General features: G+C 39.4%; 6 gene segments (V, D, J or C); 2 read left to right on the top strand and 4 right to left on the bottom strand.

The window, feature by feature from the left end:
* Positions 1 to 1648: 1648 nt before the first annotated feature.
* On the bottom strand, positions 1649 to 2586 carry LOC117477684. The segment is given in 2 exon segments: positions 1649 to 2265; positions 2479 to 2586. Coding segments are annotated over 2 exon segments (360 nt in total).
* A 2354-nt stretch (positions 2587 to 4940) lies between these two features.
* LOC117477680 lies at positions 4941 to 5598 on the bottom strand. The segment is given in 2 exon segments: positions 4941 to 5280; positions 5388 to 5598. Coding segments are annotated over 2 exon segments (411 nt in total).
* An 845-nt stretch (positions 5599 to 6443) lies between these two features.
* On the top strand, positions 6444 to 7814 carry LOC117477697. The segment is given in 2 exon segments: positions 6444 to 6536; positions 7338 to 7814. A coding segment is annotated over 1 exon segment (258 nt).
* A 4162-nt stretch (positions 7815 to 11976) lies between these two features.
* LOC117477687 lies at positions 11977 to 12633 on the bottom strand. The segment is given in 2 exon segments: positions 11977 to 12301; positions 12515 to 12633. Coding segments are annotated over 2 exon segments (360 nt in total).
* Positions 12634 to 14105: 1472 nt separating this feature from the next.
* On the bottom strand, positions 14106 to 14852 carry LOC117477677. The segment is given in 2 exon segments: positions 14106 to 14505; positions 14613 to 14852. Coding segments are annotated over 2 exon segments (414 nt in total).
* Positions 14853 to 15677: 825 nt separating this feature from the next.
* Positions 15678 to 17038, top strand: LOC117477693. The segment is given in 2 exon segments: positions 15678 to 15761; positions 16559 to 17038. A coding segment is annotated over 1 exon segment (261 nt).
* Positions 17039 to 24841: the final 7803 nt, after the last annotated feature.

The raw sequence follows: 24841 nt of genomic DNA, 5'->3' as shown, positions 1-24841 counted from the left end.
AAACCCCTCTGTTTCAGCCCTGTGTTTGGTTTGAAACACACAGAGGTGCTCTAGGAGGAGAATCAGGTGATAAGGTGGGCGGGTGTTACCTTGGTTATTGGCTAATGGTTACACAGCCCAAAAAAACATTGTGACATCACAAAGTGGCCAAAATCTGATCAGCTCATTTTCAGACAGGTTTTTATATAGATGGATCAGGACCAAAAGAGACAGATTATTTTGTCCTGAAACTTTCATAATCTCTTTACACAGAGGGGACACATATGTATGTATAAAATATATGGAAAAGTGGATTTTGCATAATAGTTGACCTTTAAATCTTATTTAATGGACTCATTACAACTCAACCTAAAATGTTGATACACCAGTCTCTTTCCTCTTGCAGTTTGTTCTGTTTGCAGAATCAATACATTTAATGATTTTTCGCTGATTGAATTCAAACTGATATTTGACTAAAACAAAGACCTAATTGTGGCTGTGCCTGTCGCTGTGGTCCTGAGTCGTGGTCCTGAGTCGTGGACCCTGAGTCGTGGTCCTGAGTCGTGGATCCTGAGTCCTGGTCCTGAATCGTGGATCCTGAGTCGTGGACACTGGGTCATGGATCCTGAGTCGTGGACTTCATCTTCAAGTCAAGGTAAGACCACAATTGTATTGAAAATGGGATCTTACTAAGAGAGAACAATCCAATATTTAAATGATCAAATTACATTTGTTGGGTATCCTTTTGTTGAACTGTCTGTTTAAAATTAATCGAAGCGTCAGACTAAAAAAGCTTTTGAAAATAATATTATATTTTGATTTAGGTCAAAATATAATATTTGTAAACTTGAAGAGTCAGTGCCAGTGCCTCACCAGCCATGAACCTCACTGCACGTCACTGCAGAAGCTTACATTAGTATTATGGTTGCTCTCAAAGGGCCGGTTGTAACTATATAAATATATAATATATATATAAAATAATGTATTATATTACATTATTGCCTCTGAATTGGATTATTATCGGATAGGGTAATAACTTAGTAATTAACTACGTCTGAAAGCAGAAGTCCAGGGCAAATAATTGCAAGTCCCTTCAGTGTGCATGTCACAAAATGAGATGCATTGTGGGACATGTAGTTTATGGGCAACCTGCTTCTGTAAAGTGGCATGTAACCGTATAATAAACGTATTATATTCTTTGCAAGCTCTTGCAGGGCCACATCAAATGAAGTCGCGGGCCGGATTTGGCCCCCGGGTCTTGAGTTCGACACCCCTGCTCCAGAGGCTAAATCAGCATGTTAATCGTTGTCACATAGCTATCATATACCTAAAACAGTGTGTCCTGACGCTCTTCTAGGTAATCATACATCCTGTTACGTACACAGGCCTTTGTTATCATGTGCTACTCTGATATTGGAAGAGTACATTCAGTATTTTCCCAACATGCTCTTAACCTTTTTTTAATTTATATTACCATATTTTATTCAATATGCTCCTTAGATAACTTTTTATTTTATTTGTTTTATTATTTTCTCCTTATAGCATTGTGAAGCACCTTGAGATGACGATGTTTTTAAAGTGTGCTATATAAATGAAATGTTATTATTATTATTGTTAAATGACTTTAGAAAGCAAACATAAAAAGTAGGAATGTAGCATTCACTCAATATTTATACAAAATCTACATTAGTTTATTAAATATGTGCTATAATGTCACTTGGGGTTGACAGTTATTAGGGCCAATGTTATAGAGTGGCTATTAAAGCTGTTAGCAAACCTTTTGGTACTCACAAATCACAAAGAAATTGTAAAACTATTTTTAACTGAAATATTCAAATCTTTTGAATGCTGAAAGTGCTGTTGTGGTATTACATTAAAAAATGTTAGTTAATGAATCTTATAGTTATTTTCTTTTCTGTGCAGTTGTTCATTCAGATCACTTCCTCTTTATTTGAGGAGGTTTTTGTACGACGTTGTATCACTGTGTGAACGGCCGGCTGCTACACTGCTGACAATAATAATCTCCTGCATCTACAGTCTGAACTCCAGTGACGGTCAGAGTGTAGACAGTCCCAGATCCACTTCCACTGAAACGATTTGAAACTCCAGACTGAAGAGATGTAGCATGATATACCAAGAGTTTAGGAGCTTCTCCAGGTTTCTGAAGGTACCAGTTAAGGCATCCACCAACACTTGTACTGGCTGTACATTTGATAGAAAGAGTCTGTCCTGGAACAACAGACAGAGATCCAGGAGACTGAGTCAGGAGGATTTCTCCTGATGAATCTGGAAAACATGAAAACAGCAGAAGGGTTATTGAGACAATCAGCGTGGAGAAAGATGATCAACATCCAAACAGAAGAGCATCCTCTCTTTAACATGGAGAACAGATGGAAGAAGGTACATGCTGCTTGTCTCAGTGCTTCTCCATCATAGCAGATCATCATGTTGGGGAACCTGGTTGCATCCTGAAGCAAAGTTTTCAGAAGAGAGTCTCACCCTGAACAAGGAGCCCCAGGGTGGCCAGCAGTAGAGTCAGTGACATCATCATTGTGCTGCCGGTGTGTCAGTGGCTCTGAAAGGTCTGGACAGCCGCTGATCACCTCTGGCCTCTTAACGTCTGGGAGCAGAGAGGCAGGACACATATGCAAACACACAGAGTCAGTGAAGTGTAGCTGTCCTCAAACAGCATGGTGTTCCCCCTCAGTGCTGACAGCATTCACTGTTTCATGTTTCACTACATAATGGGCTCTCAAAGATTACTATGTCGTACACAAGTTCATTTGGTTCACACAAAGCAGCAAGTTGAGCCTGTTGGTGAGAATATTTTAAAGTGTAGATATATATGTTGTTCAACACACGTGAAAGAAAAAAAGGTTGTTGATACAGATTGTTAAAAGGTTTCACACCAGAATACAAATTCAGCGTTGCAAGTTTTCTTATACAGTAGCTACTTTAATTTACATGATTCATTTTGACAAAAATGTAAAGTCCGAGTCGGCAATTCATCCTTTTTGTAAATCTAAAAGGAGAGTGGCATTAGACAGAATAATGTCTTTAATGGCTGATCACATTTACATATTTATTTGTCCATTTAAACTGTGTAACTCCATTTCTTCTTTACTTTCACAGCCATCACTCACTGAAATGTCCAAAGGACTGTTAAATGAACTTTGAACGCCCGTTACGGCTGCCGCCTTCCTGGTCGTCTTAACTGGGTGTTTCTCAATCACGAGTACGCTTGCTTGGTAGCACATGTCTGCCGAGCATCTTGCTTCAGAAGCGAGGCAAGAATACTTGCTGGCATTCGGAAAACGATGAGTGGAACAGGCTAGCAAGTGTGCAGGTGGGCGTCATGGCCCCGCCTTACATTTTCCGCCACAGATTTGGGGAAATTGGTCCGTGCGCAAAGCATTGTGGGGGTGCCCCCGAAGATTGTGATTGGAGCACGCCGGCCCGACGCACTCCAATCGCAGCGCACAGCCGGCGCATACCTGCTGGAGATGACTTCAAAGCCTGTGGGTGTTTCTCAATCGCGAGTAAAGCTGCTTCAGAGCCACTATTTCAAGCATACTACGTCATCGAGTGCCGCCGAAGTACTGTTCCAATCTCTAGCATACTTGGAAATCTACCGAGCCCGGCGTACTCCGTTTGGAGAAATATCGAGGCTGCACATGAGTAGACTCCGCGGTCTTAAAATCCCCACAATGCTTTGCGCATGGACCAATTTCCTCAAATCTGTGGCGGAAGATGTAAGGCGGGGCCTATCATATGACGCACACCTGCACACTTGCTAGCCTTCGTTTTCCGAATGCCAGGAAGTATTCTTGACTCGCTTCTGAAGCAAGATGCTCGGCAGACATGTGCTACCAAGCAAGCGTACTCGCGATTGAGAAACACCCTGTGACTGACGATCACTCTGGAGGCTCTGTTGTGTGAACAGACGCCTCTCGCTACTTGCTCTTGGTTTGTGTATAAATCTGTTAGCAGTGGTTAACTTGTTTGGTCTGTGTTCAGTAGTGTTGTTATGATTAGATGTGACTAGAGTAGCTTAGCCTTTACGTTGAGTGTAGTTATTTAGCTTAGCTGTGTTTTCTTACAGCCTCCTTTTCATTAGTTTGTACCACTGTGATAGTGAGGGTTATTTTGTTTATTATGTATATTCCTTTGTATTTAAGTAGGCTCACTTATTAGAGTCCTCCCTTTGTTGGTTATCCATTTAAATCGGCGCCCTGTTGGCCTTTTTGTTTGCTCCTGGCTGCTTGTCTGCCATTTTGTTCTTTTGTTATAAACTCCCTTATAATTATACCAATTCCAACTGGTGTGTGTAGTTTCCCTCTACCCCTAGAGGGGGACGTAACACTGCCTCTTTGAAAAGATCTCATGTAACAGCTTGATTTGTATTCATGGTTCCACATTAAATAAAGAATCCAGTTTAAGATACTTGTGATCCCTTTTAGAGCTCTGCATGGTCAGACAGCCTCCTTTATCTCTGACCTTCTACAGGGCTGTATCACTAGGAGGTCAGGAACGTCTCATGATCAGGGCTTGCTGGATTTACCTCACTACAGACTTTAAAGTGAAGGTGACCTTTGATTTGAAGTCGGGACTTTTGATCTTTGGGAGTCACTCCAGTTAGACAGAAGTGAACACTGTTCAAAAAAGAAGCTGAGGACCCATGAGTTTAGTGTGGCTATTTTTTAGTATTTTACTATGGTGTGTATGAGTTCATTCACTTAATATATTATTAGAAATATTTCAGAAGTGTTTGCTTGAAAAAGAAAAAAGTTATACGCGTAATGGAGATGAAAGTGTGTGTGTGTGTGTGTGTGTGTGTGTGTGTGTGTGTGTGTGTGTGTGTGTGTGTGTGTGTGTGTGTGTGTGTGTGTGTGTGTGTGTGTGTGTGTGTGTGTGTGTGTGTGTGTCAGTCAGTTCAGTTCCTGTTCAGTCTGACTGAGGGAGGTTTTTGTACGACGCTTTTTCACTGTGTGAACACCCACTGACTGTTGGGGTTATGTACACTCTGACAGTAGTAAACTGCTGCATCATCAGTCTGGACTCCACTGATGGTCAGAGTGAAGTCAGAGTTTGATCCACTGCCTGTAAAACGGTTTGAAATCCCTGATTCTCGAGTGCTAGTATCGTAAATGAGCAGTTTAGGAGTTCCTCCATCTCTCTGTTGGTACCAGGCTAAATCGTCACTATAAATATTCTGACTGGTCCTACATGTGATGGAGACGGAGCGTCCCGGAGCAGAGCTCACTGCTCCAGATTGAGTCACTGTGATCTGGCCTCTGGACTCTGAGGATACAGAGACAAAGACATAAAGCAGCGTCATGGTTTTGTCCGCTTCATTTCAGAGGGACGGATGTTCACAGAGGAGAGGAGTTTGATTCTCTGGACTTTACCTGTGAAGCAGCAGCAGAGGAGAGTCCAGATGAGGACGCAGATCAAAGTCATGTTTTTGATGAGGAGGATTTCTGTGGCTTCTGTTGTCATGAAGGACAGCTGTCAGTCATCCAGTGTTCAACTCTCAGGACTATAAGGTCTCCCAGAGCACTGGAGCATGGTGCTGCTGATGCAAAGTGTCTCTCTATGGAAATGCTCTGACTGACTCCAACAGGGACCTGGATTATTGATCACGAGGAAGAAGATAAAGAAGATGGACCTCCCCTGGGGAAAGATTCTGTTTCCACTCTGTTTTTTGTACACACACACATTACAAGTACATAGGTGCACAGGAACATGTGCCAGGCAGCACATGGGGGTTCGGTGCCTTGCTCAAGGGCACTGCCGCCCGGAATGGGTCAGGGCTCACTTGTTCTTTCCAAAAAGTATTTTTCAATTTCATATAATTCACTCCCACACAAATCAATGCTCTCTTCCTCCACAACAATCTAAAATAACGTCATTACATGTACTTCATTCAATACGAGTATTTTGCTTTTTAAATGTATAACAGCTCATAAAAAAAGATTCAATACTTCTCCATAGTTTGTGAATCTGTTTCAAACATTTGAAGCAGTAATTATATAAACTGGGTAAACTGTGGATGTGTTTGGTGAGTTTGTTTGTGTCAAAGTCAGAGAGCCGTGTCTCTCTACAGTGAGAGGTTTTTGTACGGCGGCTCAATGACTTTGTATCACTGTGGTACACGTTCGGTGGAGGAACCAGACTGGAGTTTGGAAGTAAGTCAAATGTTAATTTATAAGAGCAATTTCTCTTTTGTTGTACTTTTTATTTAGCAAACTAAGAGAAATAGTTGCCTCTCCATGTCATTGTATAAATTCTTCTCAAATATGTTGCACTGAGAGGCTAACTATACTCCAGCAAAAGACGTTTAAATGTTTTCATGAGAGTTAAACATTGAACAGAAAATAAATCATTATTTCCACCTTTAATGGTGAAGTAGCATCTTGAGGGCTGGTAGGTTTAGTTCAGTGTGTCAAAGTCAGAGAGCCGTGTCTCTCTACAGTGAGAGGTTTTTGTACGGCGGCTCAATGACTTTGTATCACTGTGGTTGACTTTTGGTGGAGGAACCAGACTGGATGTTGGAAGTAAGTTTCTGCACAAAAACTAAATATGATGTTGTTAAGAGACGTTTTAATTCTGTGTTGGAATGTTTGAGAGATAGATTTTGATTATTTTAATTGTAACTTTAAAGTAGTATTAGTATTCACTTTTGTATTTCTCTTCATCATTGAGCAAAGTCGGAGCAGCTTTTCTTGAAATGTCTTTATACATTCCCAACAAACTGTCATTTAAACAGCTTCAAATGTGAAATGATGAAACTGCTGTTTTTTCCTTAACTTATTCTTAATTTTCTATCTCGTTTCTCCCTTCTGTTCTCAAATAAATTAAGAATACAGTTTTTAAATACAGATGAACAGAGTAAAGATATCGACGGATATTAAAAATGTGTTGTATTATTTTAGACATTATTTTAAAGTTTGTAAAACTGGGTAGTGATTGAGATTCACATTGAGCACAATTGATTACTCCATTTCCTGTATTTGTTCATTTATCAACTAAATGATTTAATAATGGTTTGTAGAGTTCAGGTTTTGGATGATTTGAACAACAACTACTTAAAATATGTCCTAATGTTGTACTTTATTTCCAGTGTAGTCTGACATATTTCAGGTGATTCTGTATGAAGTGTCTCTGTGCTGATTTGCATGAGAGGCTTCTTAAAGGGAAGTGAAACAATGTGTGAGTGAGAGACTGATGGAGCAGAACCAACATCTGACAGAAACTCCTTAAAGGAGAAACGCTCTCACAGTAAAGGTGTCCCAGTGTCTGCTGGTTGATTGACAGCTGTGTGCTCCCTGTCCTCTAATCTGATTGGTGTCTCCTAGGTGATGTCCGTCCCACCCTGACGGTGCTGCCCCCCTCCAGAGAAGAGCTGCAGCAGGGGAAGGCCACGCTCATGTGCCTGGCCAACAAGGGCTTCCCCTCAGACTGGAGTCTGGCCTGGAAGGTGGACGGCAGCAGCAGCAGCAGCAGCTGGGAGGAGAGCAGGAGCCCCGGGGTGCTGGAGAAGGACGCCCACTACAGCTGGAGCAGCACCCTGAGGCTCTCTGCAGACCAGTGGAGGAAGGTGCGCTCTGTGACCTGTGAGGCCACCCAGGGCTCCCAGACTCCGCTCTCAGAGACACTGAGGAGAGACCAGTGTTCCCAGTCCTGATCTGACTCACTGGGACTCTGCTTTCTCTCTCACACTGCTCTCAGTCTGCTCTCTGGCTCTCAGGACATGTTTCAACATCAACCTGTTTTTGCTTTGTCGGTGGTTTCAACATTTTAAAATAATAAAGATGAATGTGTGTATTTTAAAAGTGGTATGTCTTCTGATTCCCTTTCTCTAAAATATTATATATGTAAGGAACCTCATTCACATTAATTCACAAAAGATTCATCCTAGTTTTATTTGTGTTAATCAAGATTGGTACCAATAACCATAGCATGAACATTTTAATGGTAAACCGCAAAGCTCTCTCTTATCACTAATGTTAAAGTAAATCCATGTGTGATGTTCATGTGTTGTTAAACTTTACCTTGAATATATTCTGAAAATCTGAATCAAATATATTTCCAGGATTATAAAAAGCAGTAAATAATCTGCATAAAGTTAAATAACATAAATCTAAATTGATATTTTACCTATCTAGATGAAACATCACATACAGTACTACAGTCTCTGTCTTTTTAGCAGAATTTAAACATTGATTTTTCGGTACTTGAATTGAAACAAATATTATACTAAAATAAAGCTCCTATCGTCTTTTCCTAACCACTACTCCATGACGTCTGAGGGAAACGTCACCGGGTTAATGAATAGTGGTTTTTATGGTGTTGTTTTATGATTTTTGAACCTGGACAACAGTGAAAAATATATTATTCATTAGGTTGGAATTGAAATATAAACGTAAATTGAAACTTATTGTTGCTCACACGTATTAATCCACATGAATCCCAATACGTATGATTGTATGAGAATATTTAAAGTAAATACAATTGTATTTATTATAAACTTGTTAGGCCTCAACCTATCACTGTGTATATCACCAATCAAACGTGTTTGATAAAGTTTAAGAAACCTCAACTCAGTAAAGACTGAGAAATGTTGACTTTATTTGGTCATTTTACAGTTAAAATGTAACATTCATATTTTGTCTTTTGATTATTATAGTGTTGAACATTCAAAACCAATCCCTTTGGCAAGTTAAGATATAACTTGTAAAATGTTTATTAAGCACCGTAACTTTCATGATATTTAGTTCTCGGTCACTGTCGGTTGTTTCCGTGAACGGCCGAATGTTGTGTCCAGGTTAATGTCGCGGCCGCAAGGTATTGTGGGACAACATTTTCTTCTTTCCTTTCCTAAAGGAGTGTTTCCTAATCAAAGGAGTGTTTCATAGCTAAAGGAGGCTATAAAGGACGTTTCAAAGCTCCTTTCCTATCATCTAGAGAATTCCAACAGCTCATGTCATGGCTGCCACTGAGGCACTCCCGGGTCATTTCACTCCGTTAGAAACCTTCCTAAACTAAACTGACAATTCAAACGCAACTTAAGACCTATTCATCAGCTGTGTTCATGCATTATATAAACATAATGACTCATATGTTGCTGTGTCACATCAAAACAGTTTGTATCCAAAGAGACTGAGTTTGTCTCAGGGTCGGATCACTGAGATTTTATAATTCTCTTTTAGGTTTTAAAATATATATATTTTTAGAGTTCTTCCACTTTCTAGAGATAATCTAAATAACTATAAAACCTTAAATACATTTGAGCAAAAAACGTTAAGTATCATTAATATAATAATAATAATAATAATAATAATAATAATAATAATAATAACTTTATTTGTTTAGCACCTTTCATACAGGGGATTGCAGTTCAAAGTGCTTTACATCAGTAAGAAATAAGACATAACATCAGTGTAAAACAAGCAGCAAGAGCAAAGCATAAAGTGGGATACAATAATTAAACATAAAAACATGGGGAATAAAACATAGAGAAATAGTGCAGTATAATAGTGCAAAGTCAGTAAAATGCTTTGGTAAAGAGATAGGTTTTAAGCTGCCTTTTAAAAATGTCTAACGTATTGGCTTCCCTAATATTGTTGGGTAACGTGTTCCACAGTTTTGGGGCGTAGTTTACAAAGGCTGCATCACCGATCTTCTTATGACTCTTTCTGGTGACCTCTAATAGACCTGCATCTGATGATCGCAGTGTTCTGGCGGGTGTGTAGTTTATTAGAGAGTCAGCAATGTAGCTGGGTCCTTTGTATGTGAGGAGAAGCACCTTAAAATCAATTCTAAAAGTTACAGGAAGCCAGTGTAGAGGAGCTAACACAGGACTAATGTGTTCCCTCCTTTTGGTATTAGTTAGTCTAGCTGCAGAGTTTTGAATGAGCTGGAGTCTTTCAATAGTTTTCTTGGGGAGACCAGTGAATAGTGCATTGCAGTAGTCTAGTCGGCTAGATATAAAAGCATGAATTAGCTTCTCTGCATCATTTTGATTTATGAATGGTCGTACCTTCGCTATGTTTCTGAGATGAAAGAAAGCTATTTTGGTCACTTTGTTTAAATGGGCGTTGAAGTTCAAATCTGAGTCCAGGATGACACAGAGACTTGTCACCTCGGGTTTAATCCAAGTGGTTAAGCTTCCTAGATTATTTGTAAGCATCTCTCTTTTTTGATTTGTGGCCAACAAGTAGGACTTCAGTTTTGTCCTCATTCAATTTAAGAAAGTTATTGTTCATCCATTTGTTTATTGCTGTCAGGCAGTTGGTAATGGAGTTTATGGCTGTCGCATCATTTGGTTCAGCGGATATGTACAATTGTGTATCATCCGCATAGCTGTGGAAATCTATACCATACTCTCTGATGATGTCGCCGAGCGGTAACATATAGAGATAAAAGAGTAATGGACCTAAACAGCTCCCTTGTGCAACCCCGTAGCGGCTTTCATGTTTCTCTGATGTATGGCCTCCTAGACTAATATAGAACATCCTTCCTCTGATATATGTTTTGATCCAGTTCAACACGCAGCCAGAGAAACCAATAAGCTTTTCAAGTCGATTTATCAGGATGTTGTGATCAATAATATCAAAAGCTGCACTGAGATCTAATAGGATAAGGATGGAGATTTTATTTGCATCAGAGTTGAGTCTGAGGTCACTAATTACCTTTGTGAGTGCAGTTTCCGTACTGTGGTATCTTCTGAAACCTGACTGAAATACTTCTAAGATGTTGTTTTCTTTAAGATAGGAATTTATTTGGACTGAGATAATTCTTTGCAATATTTCACTGATAAACGGAAGATTTGATATTGGTCTGTGGTTTGCTACTGTGTTGTTATCCAAATTAGGTTTCTTTAATAGAGGCTTTACAACAGCTGTTTTAAAGGCATCAGGGAAGACGCCAGTTTTAAGGGATGTGTTTATAATGTCCAGGACCGCAGATGGGAATACATTGCAATCAGTTGAAAGCTATTTGCGTCCCTTTATGAAGCTGAAGGAGCCTAGGAGCGTCCCAACTGCACGCCTCGGGACCCTGACCAAGCGTCGCTCCTGGACGTTTATGGAATGAGAGTGTGTTGGTTTTAAAGGCATCAGGGAAGATGCCAGTTTTAAGGGCTGTGTTTATAATGTCCAGGACCGGACTGGAGACGCTATCAAACACTCGCTTAAAGAATTTTGTGGGGATAGGATCAATGTCTGAGGTTGTGGAGTTTGCTTCTGAGACAGTTTTACACAGTTTGCTTAGTGTGATGCATGTAAAGTTACTCATGGTTACATTACATACTCTACTGAGATCGGTTTCATCTCCACCTCCACTAGTAATGATACTAGCTCTGATTGAAGTTATTTTGTTCTAAAAAAACAGAGCAAATTCCTCACATTTAGCTGTTGAGGAGGGTGGGGGGGGCAGAGACAGTGTTTAGCAGCTGATCGATAGTGGAGAAAAGGACTCTGGAATTTCTGGCATTTTCTGTGATAATATTGGAAAAATAATCTTTCCTTGCTAGTCGGATAGTTCTGTTATAGGCAGTTAAAGCATCTTTGTAGATATCACAGCAGATAGTGGTTTTTGTATTCCTCCATTTTCTCTCTGCTGCACGACATTTCCTTTTTTTATATGTTATAAGTGTAATGTTTTCTGGACTTTTTGAAACATGAAAAGTACAAATTAAGCATTCACTAAATATTTCTAAATGAATCTATATTAATATATTTATTATCGGTTCAAATGTTAATTCGAATATAAAGTTGTAAGGGACGACATTAAAGAGTGGTAATTAAAGCTTTTAGCAAACTTATAATTACTCACAAACAACAACAAAAAATTACCTTAATAATAGCAATTGTTTGCATGCTGAAAGTGTTATTTTGTTATTAGTTTAAAATTGTATCTTAATCAAAGATATATTTTTTCCCTTTTTTCTATGCAGCTGTTCATTCAGATCACTTCCTCTTTATTTGAGGAGGTTTTTGTACGACGTTGTATCACTGTGTGAACGGCCGGCTGCTACTCTGCTGACAATAATAATCTCCTGCATCTACAGTCTGAACTCCAGTGACGGTCAGAGTGAAGACAGTCCCAGATCCACTTCCACTGAAACGATTTGAAACTCCAGAGTGAAGATTTGTAGCATGATATACCAAGAGTTTAGGAGCTTCTCCAGGTTTCTGAAGGTACCAGTGAAGGTATGTACCAGCACTTGTACTGGCTGTACATTTGATAGAAAGAGTCTGTCCTGGAACAACAGACAGAGATCCAGGAGACTGAGTCAGGAGGATTTCTCCTGATGAACCTGGAAAACATGAAAACAGCAGAAGGGTTATTGAGACAAACAGCGTGGAGAAAGATGATCAACATCCAAACAGAAGAGCATCCTCTCTTTAACATGGAGAACAGATGGAAGAAGGTGCATGCTGCTTGTCTCAGTGCTTCTCCATCATAGCAGATCATCATGTTGGGGAACCTGGTTGCATCCTGAAGCAAAGTTTTCAGAAGAGAGTCTCACCCTGAACAAGGAGCCCCAGGGTGGCCAGCAGTAGAGTCAGTGACATCATCATTGTGCTGCCGGCGTGTCAGTGGCTCTGAAAGGTCTGGACAGCCGCTGATCACCTCTGGCCTCTTAACGTCTGGGAGCAGAGAGGCAGGACACATATGCAAACACACAGAGTCAGTGAAGTGTAGCTGTCCTCAAACAGCATGGTGTTCCCCCTCAGTGCTGACAGCATTCACTGTTTCATGTTTCACTACATAATGGGCTCTCAAAGATTACTATGTCGTACACAAGTTCATTTGGTTCACACAAAGCAGCAAGTTGAGCCTGTTGGTGAGAAGATTTTAAAGTGTAGAAATATATGTTGTTCAACACACGTGAAAGAAAAAAAGGTTGTTGATACAGATTGTTAAAAGGTTTCACACCAGAATACAAATTCAGCGTGGCAAGTTTTCTTATACAGTAGCTACTTTAATTTACTTGTTTCATTTTGACAAAAATGTAAAGTCTGATGTCGGCAATTCATCCTTTTTGTAAATCCAAAAGGAGAGTGGCATTAGACAGAATACTTTCTTTAATGGCTGATCACATTATGGTCATTAAGATGAAACAAGGCCGTTTTATATGATGTAAAAATGAATATCATTGGTGGGGAATATAATTGTATGATGAATATACTCAGAGAAGATACCTGAGATGCTGATGCTTTTCTTTCATCTCCATAAAGTTGTATTATTAAAATTCTCAGATGCTCCTTTTTCCTCATCTGTTCAAATCTACTGTCTGAAATAGGGCTAACACTTTAGATCAGACATTGACTGTTGAGCAGCATGAAGTGTTGGATTCACATCTGTTGTTTACCGTTTACATTATTTGTTAAGTTGAATCCCAATGTGCTTCAAGCTAAGCTGGAGATGATCATTTACAGATTTATTTGTCCATTTAAACTGTGTAACTCCATTTCTTCTTTACTTTCTCAGCCATCACTCACTGAAATGTCCAAAGGACTGTTAAATGAACTTTGACCGGCTCTTTGAAAAGATCTCATGTAACAGCTTGATTTGTATTCATGGCTCCACATTAAATAAAGAATCCAGTTTAAGATACTTGTGATCCCTTTTAGAGCTCTGCATGGTCAGACAGCCTCCTTTATCTCTGACCTTCTACAGGGCTGTATCACTAGGAGGTCAGGAGCGTCTCATGATCAGGGCTTGCTGGATTTACCTCACTACAGACTTTAAAGTGAAGGTGACCTTTGATTTGAAGTCGGGACTTTTGATCTTTGGGAGTCACTCCAGTTAGACAGAAGTGAACACTGTTCAAACAAGAAGCTGAGGACCCATGAGTTTAGTGTGGCTATTTTTTAGTATTTTACTATGGTGTGTATGAGTTCATTCACTTAATATATTATTAGAAATATTTCAGAAGTCTTTGCTTGGAAAAGTGACACGCTTAATGGAGATGAAAGTGTGTGTGTGTGTGTGTGTGTGTGTGTGTGTGTGTGTGTGTGTGTGTGTGTGTGTGTGTGTGTGTGTGTGTGTGTGTGTGTGTGTGTGTGTGTGTGTGTGTGTGTGTGTGTGTGTCCTCAGTGAAGTGGATCAGTCCCTGCAGTAGCTTCCAGCTGCAGCAGTCAGTTCAGTTCCTGTTCAGTCTGACTGAGGGAGGTTTTTGTACGACGCTTTTTCACTGTGTGAACACCCACTGACTGTTGGGGTAATGTGCACTCTGACAGTAGTAAACTGCTGCATCATCAGTCTGGACTACACTGATGGTCAGAGTGAAGTCAGAGTTTGATCCACTGCCTGTAAAACGGTTTGAAATCCCCGATGCTCGAGTGCTAGCACGGTAAATGAGCAGTTTAGGAGTTGCTCCATCTCTCTGTTGGTACCAGGCTAAAAAGTCCCCATTATAAACCACCTGACTGGTCCTACATGTGATGGAGACGGAGCGTCCCGGAGCAGAGCTCACTGCTCCAGACTGAGTCACTGTGAACTGGCCTCTGGACTCTGAGGATACAGAGACAAAGACATAAAGCAGCGTCATGGTTTTGTCCGCTTCATTTCAGAGGGACGGATGTTCACAGAGGAGAGCAGTTTGATTCTCTGGACTTTACCTGTGAAGCAGCAGCAGAGGAGAGTCCAGATGAGGACGCAGATCAAAGTCATGTTTTTGATGAGGAGGATTTCTGTGGCTTCTGTTGTCATGAAGGACAGATGTCAGTCATCCAGTGTTCAACTCTCAGGACTATAAGGTCTCCCAGAGCACTGGAGCATGGTGCTGCTGATGCAAAGTGTCTCTCTATGGAAATGCTCTGACTGACTCCAACAGGGACCTGGATTATTGATCACGAGGAAGAAGATAAAGAAGATGGACCTCCCCTGGGGAAAGATTCTGTTTCCACTCTGTTTTTTGTACACACACACATTACAAGTACATAGGTGCACAGGAACATGTGCCAGGGAGCACATGGGGGTTCGGTGCCCTGCTCAAGGGCACTGCCGCCCAGAATGGGTCAGGGCTCACTTGTTCTTTCCAAAAAGTATTTTTCAATTTCATATAATTCACTCCCACACAAATCAATGCTCTCTTCCTCCACAACAATCTAAAATAACGTCATTACATGTACTTCATTCAATACGAGTATTTTGCTTTTTAAATGTATAACAGCTCATAAAAAAAGATTCAATACTTCTCCATAGTGTGTGAATCTGTTTCAAACATTTGAAGCAGTAATTATATAAACTGGGTAAACTGTGGATGTGTTTGGTGAGTTTGTTTGTGTCAAAGTCAGAGAGCCGTGTCTCTCTACAGTGAGAGGTTTTTGTACGGCGGCTCAATGACTTTGTATCACTGTGGTACACGTTCGGTGGAGGAACCAGACTGGAGTTTGGAAGTAAGTCAAATGTTAATTTATAAGAGCAATTTCTCTTTTGTAGTACTTTTTATTTAGCAAACTAAGAGAAATAGTGGCCTCTCCATGTCATTGTATAAATTATTCTCAAATATGTTGCACTGAGAGGCTAACTTTACTCCAGCAAAAGACGTTTAAATGTTTTCATGAGAGTTAAACATTGAACAGAAAATAAATCATTATTTCCACCTTTAATGGTGAAGTAGCATCTTGAGGGCTGGTAGGTTTAGTTCAGTGTGTCAAAGTCAGAGAGCCGTGTCTCTCTACAGTGAGAGGTTTTTGTACGGCGGCTCAATGACTTTGTATCACTGTGGTGGACTTTTGGTGGAGGAACCAGACTGGATGTTGGAAGTAAGTTTCTGCACAAAAACTAAATATGATGTTGTTAAGAGACGTTTGAATTCTGTGTTAGAGTGTTTGAGAGATAGATTTTGATTATTTTAATTGTAACTTTAAAGTAGTATTAGTATTCACTTTTGTATTTCTCTTCATCATTGAGCTTAAGTCGGAGAAGCTTTTCTTGAAATGTCTTTACATATTCCAAACATAATGTCATTTAAACAGCTTGGAATGTGAAAGGATGAAACTGCTGTTTTTTCCTTAACTTATTCTTAATTTTCTATCTCGGTTCTCCCTTCTGTTGTCAAATAAATTAAGAATACAGTTTTTAAATACAGATGAACAGAGTAAACGATGGATATTAAAACATGTGTTGAATTATTTTAGACATTATTTTAAAGTTTGTAAAACTGGGTAGTGATTGAGATTCACATTGAGCACAATTGATTACTCCATTTCCTGTATTTGTTCATTTATCCACTAAATGATTTAATAATGGTTTGTAGAGTTCAGGTTTGGATGATTTGAACAACAACTACTTAAAATGTGTCCTAATGTTGTACTTTATTTCCAGTGTAGTCTGACATATTTCAGGTGATTCTGTATGAAGTGTCTCTGTGCTGATTAGCATGAGAGGCTTCTTAAAGGGAAGTGAAACAATGTGTGAGTGAGAGACTGATGGAGCAGAACCAACATCTGACAGAAACTCCTTAAAGGAGAAACACTCTCACAGTAAAGGTGTCCCAGTGTCTGCTGGTTGATTGACAGCTGTGTGCTCCCTGTCCTCTAATCTGATTGGTGTCTCCTAGGTGATGTCCGTCCCACCCTGACGGTGCTGCCCCCCTCCAGAGAAGAGCTGCAGCAGGGGAAGGCCACGCTCATGTGCCTGGCCAACAAGGGCTTCCCCTCAGACTGGAGTCTGGCCTGGAAGGTGGACAGCAGCAGCAGCAGCAGCAGCAGCTGGGAGGAGAGCCGGAGCCCCGGGGTGCTGGAGAAGGACGCCCACTACAGCTGGAGCAGCACCCTGAGGCTCTCTGCAGATCAGTGGAGGAAGGTGCGCTCTGTGACCTGTGAGGCCACCCAGGGCTCCCAGACTCCGCTCTCAGAGACACTGAGGAGAGACCAGTGTTCCCAGTCCTGATCTGACTCACTGGGACTCTGCTTTCTCTCTCACACTGCTCTCAGTCTGCTCTCTGGCTCTCAGGACATGTTTCAACATCAACCTGTTTTTGCTTTGTCGGTGGTTTCAACATTTTAAAATAATAAAGATGAATGTGTGTATTTTAAAAGTGGTATGTCTTCTGATTCCCTTTCTCTAAAATATTATATATGTAAGGAACCTCATTCACATTAATTCACAAAAGATTCATCCTAGTTTTATTTGTGTTAATCAAGATTGGTACCAATAACCATAGCATGAACATTTTAATGGTAAACCGCAAAGCTCTCTCTTATCACTAATGTTAAAGTAAATCCATGTGTGATGTTCATGTGTTGTTAAACTTTACCTTGAATATATTCTCAAAATCTGAATCAAAAATATTTCCAGGATTATAAAAAGCAGTAAATCATCTGCATAAAGTTAAATAACATTAATCTAAAATGATATTTAACCTATCTAGATTAAACATGACATACAGTACTACAGTCTCTGTCTTTTTAGCAGAATTTAAACATTGATTTTTCGGTACTTGAATTGAAACTAATATTAAACTAAAACAAAGCTCCTATCGTCTTTTCCTAACCACTACTCCATGACGTCTGAGGGAAACGTCACCGGGTTAATGAATAGTGGTTTTTATGGTGTTGTTTTATGATTTATGAACCTGGACAACAGTGAAAAATATATTATTCATTAGGTTGGAATTGAAATATAAACGTAAATTGAAACTTATTGTTGCTCACACGTATTAATACACATGAATCCCAATACGTATGATTGTCTGAAAATATTTTTAAGTAAATACAATTGTATTTATTATAAACTTGTTTGGCCTCAACCTATCACTGTGTATATCACCAATCAAACGTGTTTGATAAAGTTTAAGAAACCTCAACTCAGTAAAGACTGAGAAATGTTGACTTTATTTGATCATTTTACAGTTAAAAGTAACATTCATATTTTGTCTTTTGATTATTATAGTGTTGAACGTTCAAAACCAATCCCTTTGGCAAGTTACAATATAACTTGTAAAATGTTTAATAAGCACCGTAACTTTCATGATATTTAGTTCTCGGTCACTGTCGGTTGTTTCCGTGAACGGCCGAATGTTGTGTCCAGGTTAATGTCGCGGCCGCAAGGTATTGTGGGACAACCTTTTCTGCTTTCCTTTCCTAAAGGAGTGTTTCCTAATCAAAGGAGTGTTTCATAGCTAAACGAGGCTATAAAGGAAGTTTCAAAGCTCCTTTCCTATCATCTACAGCAGTGGTTCCCAAACTTTTTGTGCCCAAGGCACACTAAAGGAAAAGTAAAAATCTGAAGGCACACCTATTGTGCAAAATAGCCCTTATAACACGTGTTATCACTCATATCATGTAAAATATCTGTAAATGTGCATAATTATTTACTAATGCCAAATAAAATGTGACAAAGACAACTATATTACTCATGAAATATTTATTAACGAAATATTTCAGAAATTAATTTGAAACTTTATCAAATTAGGCTTCATCAAAGCAGCAACACACTCATTTAAACCAGACAGGTCACAACATTAAAAATTGTGGAGGATCAGGCTTTGGTGGTCGGCTCCCATCTCGGCGCACAGCTGGGAGAAGAGGCGAGATTTCAGGGGCCTTGATTTGATGTAATTCACCATCTGCACAGCCTGATTCAGCACCTCAGTCAACTCCGGGGGCATGGTTTTGGCAACTAATGCCTCTCTATGCAAAATGCAGTGGTTTGTCACGATATGTGGGTTTTGTGCTCTCACCTGACGTTTGCCAGAAGTTGGGCAGCCCCACTTATGTCAGTAGATTCGTCTATTTGTAGGGAAAATCTGCCGCTTGCCGACGCACTCGGGCTGAGGATTGTTGACATCCCCGGTCCAACTGAAGCCATAAGACAGGTAACTTTCATGATACTGTCTGCTGACAGTTTTTTTTCCTCTTTTCTTTCGGTGGTGGGTTGTCGGCAGTCTCTGCACTGGTGGTTGGTGGTTTGCTCCGCACAAGAAAGCGCTCCATTTTCCCTCTTGCGTGTTTCTCTGTTTTAATGTTGTCCTTCAGCCTTCGATGTGTCACGGTCTTATAATTCCCACCTGCAACTGCGTTAACAGCGAAATATGGGGTTCTGTGAGGATTTTTTTTTAAATAATTGTTTTTAGGTATAGAGTTTGCCTCTGTATTATGAAATGAGTGCATACAAAGTAGGCCTACTGATATAGTAAATTAAAAAATAATTATTTTTGTGTAGTTGTATATTGCAATAATAACGTATGGTTGTCACAAAATCCCACGGCACACCCGGACTTGCCTCACGGCACACCAGTGTGCCGCGGCACACCGTTTGGGAACCACTGATCTAGAGAATTCCAACGGCTCATGTCATGGCTGCCACTGAGGCACTCCCGGTTCATTTCACTCCGTTAGAAACCTTCCTAAACTAAACTGACAATTCAAACGCAACTTAAGACCTATTCATCAGCTGTGTTCATGCATTATATAAACATAATGACTCATATGTTGCTGTGTCACATCAAAACAGTTTGTATCCAAAGAGACTGAGTTTGTCTCAGGGTCGGATCACTGAGATTTTATAATTCTCTTTTAGGTTTTAAAATATATATATTTTTAGAGTTCTTCCACTTTCTAGAGATAATCGAAATAACTATAAAACCTTAAATACATTTGAGCAAAAAACGTTAAGTATCATTGATATGTTATATGTATAATGTTTTCTGGACTTTTTGAAACATGAAAAGTACAAATTAAGCATTCACTAAATATTTCTAAATGAATCTATATTAATGTATTTATTATCGGTTAAAATGTTACTTAGAATATAAAGTTGTAAGGGACGACATTAAAGAGTGGTAATTAAAGCTTTTAGCACACTTATAATTACTCACAAACAACAACAAATAATTACCTTAATAATAGCAATTGTTTGCATGCTGAAAGTGTTATTTTGTTATTAGTTTAAAATTGTATCTTAATCAAAGATATCTTTTTTTTGCTTTTTTCTGTGCAGCAGGTCATTCAGATCACGATTTGAAACTCCAGATTGAAGATTTGTAGCAGAATAAACCAAGAGTTTAGGAGCTTCTCCAGGTTTCTGAAGGTACCAGTTAAGGTATGTACTAAAACTTGTACTGGCTGTACATTTGATAGAAACAACCTGATCTCACCAGAATGCGTGACTCCACCACGACTCCTTAACACTGCATTGCGTGGTGGAGTCACGAACTTTGTTACATTTACGTGTCTGCACCACGCAAACAACGCCAATGTAAAGTGAATGAGGCTCCTTTGTCGTGGTGCACACACGCATTTCTACAACGTCCAGCAGTGAGCTTTTATTCTATAAAACGTTTTTAAAATCTACTGTATAGCTTGTAGTAACTCACAGGAGGCTTCTTTTATTTTATTTGTATTCATAATAATTTTTATTTTTCGTCAGAATGTATTATGGTGCATTATTCACCAATGTTTGTTCTCAAAAAACAATGTATTGTAAGTAATACAACTGTGATTTTTATTAAATTAGTTCGTTTTTAAGGAAGGCCAGAGCTTCAGCTGTGTCAAAGAGATTGTTCCCTTTAGTTAACGTTATTTAAAAGATAATTATATTCCTATTTGATTAAGTACCCTTTATTGTATTACGGACCCAAAGAGCTGAGCGTCCATTCCCATTGGATAACAGAGCATTTTACACCCGGAAGTAAGTATTCTCCTTACTGTCCATTGATTTTATTTACAGTGATATCTGCACTACTCATCAACTCAAAAACACCAGATTATCCTTGTTAATTACACAACATTGATTGGTTTAAATTGTGTACAATGCTTTTGTATTTTCCCCTTTCGATTCGGAGAAACAAATATGTTTTCGGAGTGTGTGGATGGTAGAAGACACTACACTACCCAGAATCCTCAGCTATTGTTCCGCTTTGCCTCAAGCTCTGTGATTGGTTGACCTCCAACTGCATTCCAATGAAAAAAAACGTTTCGTCAAAGATCAAATCATACTTTATTCAGCAGTGCTTGCTTTACTCTTTGAAAGTCATCACATGAATGCATTGTAATGAATGGTTTGGCTGCATTAAACATTACACATCTGTCGTAGTTCTTTATTTATCTACAGAGATCGGGCCTCAGAATGGACCGGAAACTATTCTTTTACCGTTCTATTTTAATTTCACAATAAAGTTAGTAGTAATAATTTGTTTTGATATTATTGTTTTTTATTAACTACTAGACCGCTGGGTCATGTTAAGACCATCTTTTCTGTGTTGCTGTGGGTTTTTTACATCGCTTTTGTGTTACAAATATCAAAACAATAACAGAATATATCCGTCGTAAACTAAACCAGAAACAGCAGTATATTTTATTTTGTTAACACTGTAAACTTGACAGCTTTTTAACCCGCACCTCCTACTGGTTAAAGCACGTTATTACACGTTTAGAGTAATGCAATGCAGGTAGATTGGGTTGCTTTTTATTGACTGTTTTAAAATGCCTTTTTCTTAATGTCTTTCATTTTTGTAAAGCACTTTTGAATGTGTTATATTTGATGAAAACATTTCAATATTAAGAGTACATACTCTTAATATAGTGGGAAAGTGGAAGGTCAATGATATAAATAATATAGAATAGAAAATATCAAGAAGATACTGTAAGTGATCTCTACAATAAAACAGTTTAGTGCCTGATAGGAGGATGTGCAAAACAGACAAACTTATAAGGCTTTATTTAAACATTAAAGAATACTTTAGGTTAAGGTCGTCTTTTAAATAAGAAAAAAGCTTTGGGGGTATCTACAGATATTAAGCCTGACAAAGTACTTAACGTCTAATATATTGCATGGTTTGTTTTGGAACTTGACAATCAACTTTCCTTCAATGTTAACTATGTTGAAGCACTTATTTTAACTGATATTATACATATTAATTATACTCTTATAAGATGTATGTAGATAGTATAAGAAATGTGCAGAATATGTTTAATGGTGGAGGTACACAGATATCGATAGATGTCTTGTGATGCACTGTTGATGAACCTGTGACCCAAGTGTTTCATTCATTGCATAACTACACCGTAGTTGTGTATATGATATGTCAATAAACCTTAGAAAATCTTGAAATCTTGAAAGGGATGTGCAAAATAGCCATTATATACAGTTTTTAATGAACTATTAGTAGAGAATAACGAGTAATGAATATGCTTTAGGGATCTGCAGATACATATTTAGTCTTCTCAAGCACCCACTACCAAATATCTCGCCTGATTGTTGGCTGAATTCACTGAATTTTACTCCGGTGTAACTAAAGTCTGATTTAAGGGTTGTTTATATTTCACATCATTAATCCAAATCTGTAAAGTAACTAAAATAAATGTAGTGGAGTAAAAATACCAGGTTAACCTTAAAGAAAGCCCTCAGGATTATAAAAGACCCCCATCACCCCACAAACTGTTCTGTCTGCTGCCGTCTGGCAGGCGGTACCGCAGCATCCGGACTAAAACCACCAGACTCAGGGACAGTTTCATCCCACAGGCCATAAGACTATTAAACACCTGAACTTAGAAACAACATCCATAACATTCATCTGGCTGCTACTTAGAAATTATTTATCTAATATATCATATTCCAATCACTTGTATATAGACTCTTATTGCACTATTTCACTTTTTACTATTTTACTATTTTTCTTTTTGTATTTACTTGCACTATTTGTTCTGTGTAGCCTATCTGTTTTATTGTGTTGCACTCTAAGCACATGGTGTAGTCCTATAGCTGAGGATTCTGGGTAGTGTAGTGCCTTCTGCCATCCACACACTACGAACAAATATTTGTTTCTCCGAATCGAAAGGGGAAAATACAAAAGCATTGCACACAATTTAAACCAATCAATGTTGTGTAATTAACAAGGATAATCTGGTGTTTTTGAGTTGATGAGTAGTGCAGATATCACTGTAAATAAAATCAATGGACAGTAAGGAGAATACTTACTTCCGGGTGTAAAATGCTCTGTTATCCAATGGGAATGGACGCTCAGCTCTTTGGGTCCGTAATACAATAAAGGGGACTTAATCAAATAGGAATATAATTATCTTTTAAATAACGTTAACTAAAGGGAACAATCTCTTTGACACAGCTGAAGCTCTGGCCTTCCTTAAAAACGAACTAATTTAATAAAAATCACAGTTGTATTACTACAATGCATTGTTTTTTGAGAACAAACATTGGTGAATAATGCACCATAATACATTCTGACGAAAAATAAAAATGATTATGAATACAAATAAAATAAAAGAAGCCTCCTGTGAGTTACTACAAGCTATACAGTAGATTTTAAAAACGTTTTATAGAATAAAAGCTCACTGCTGGACGTTGTAGAAATGCGTGTGTGCACCACGACAAAGGAGCCTCATTCACTTTACATTGGGGTTGTTTGCGTGGTGCAGACACGTAAATGTAGCAAAGTTCGTGACTCCACCACGCAATGCGGTGTTAAGGAGTCGTGGTGGAGTCACGCATTCTGGTGAGACCAGGTTGGATAGAAAGAGTCTGTCCTGGAACAACAGACAGAGATCCAGGAGACTGAGTCAGGAGGATTTCTCCTGATGAACCTGGAAAACATGAAAACAGCAGAAGGGTTATTGAGACAAACAGCGTGGAGAAAGATGATCAACATCCAAACAGAAGAGCATCCTCTCTTTAACATGGAGAACAGATGGAAGAAGGTACATGCTGCTTGTCTCAGTGCTTCTCCATCATAGCAGATCATCATGTTGGGGAACCTGGTTGCATCCTGAAGCAAAGTTTTCAGAAGAGAGTCTCACCCTGAACAAGGAGCCCCAGGGTGGCCAGCAGTAGAGTCAGTGACATCATCATTGTGCTGCCGGCGTGTCAGTGGGTGTTTCTCAATCGCGAGTACGCTTGCTTGGTAGCACATGTCTGCCGAGCATCTTGCTTCAGAAGCGAGTCAAGAATACTTCCTGGCATTCGGAAAAAGAAGTGTGGAACACGCTAGCAAGTGTGCAGGTGTGCGTCATATGAGAGGCCCCGCCTTACATCTTCCGCCACAGATTTGGGGAAATTGGTCCGTGCGCAAAGCATTGTGGGGATTTTAAGACCGCGAAGTCTACTCATGTGCAGCCTCGATATTTCTCCAAACGGAGTACGCCGGGCTCGGTGGATTTCCAAGTATGCTGGAGATTGGAACAGTACTTCGGCGGCACTCGATGACGTAGTATGCTTGAAATAGTGGCTCTGAAGCAGCTTTACTCGCGATTGAGAAACACCCAGTGGCTCTGAAAGGTCTGGACAGCCGCTGATCACCTCTGGCCTCTTAACGTCTGGGAGCAGAGAGGCAGGACACATATGCAAACACACAGATCAGTGAAGTGTAGCTGTCCTCAAACAGCATGGTGTTCCCCCTCAGTGCTGACAGCATTCACTGTTTCATGTTTCACTACATAATGGGCTCTCAAAGATTACTATGTCGTACACAAGTTCATTTGGTTCACACAAAGCAGCAAGTTGAGCCTGTTGGTGAGAATATTTTAAAGTGTAGAAATATATGTTGTTTAACACACGTGAAAGAAAAAAAGGTTATTGATACAGATTGTTAAAGGTCCCATGTCATGGCCATTTCTACTGATCATAATTCCATTGTTGAGGTATACTAAAGTAGATTTATATTGTGCAATTTTCCAAACACACTTAGGTTTCCCATACAGCATATCTATAAAGTATGTGTATTCACTCTCTGTCCTAAACGGCTTGTCTGAGCTCCTGCTCCTCCCTGTTAGTTGAAAATGTGGTCCCCCCCCCATCCTGGTGTGTGAGGAGTTCCGCGGATTGGTCCATTTTGGTTCCCGGAAGAAACAAATGGAAAAAGAGAAATCTCCAACGAGGCGTTCTGGTG

This window comes from Trematomus bernacchii, unplaced genomic scaffold (genome assembly GCF_902827165.1).
Source record: "Trematomus bernacchii unplaced genomic scaffold, fTreBer1.1, whole genome shotgun sequence".
NCBI classification, from domain to species: domain Eukaryota; kingdom Metazoa; phylum Chordata; class Actinopteri; order Perciformes; family Nototheniidae; genus Trematomus; species Trematomus bernacchii.
Note: the sequence above shows the minus strand (reverse complement) of the source record. Positions and strands in the feature narration are given on the sequence as shown.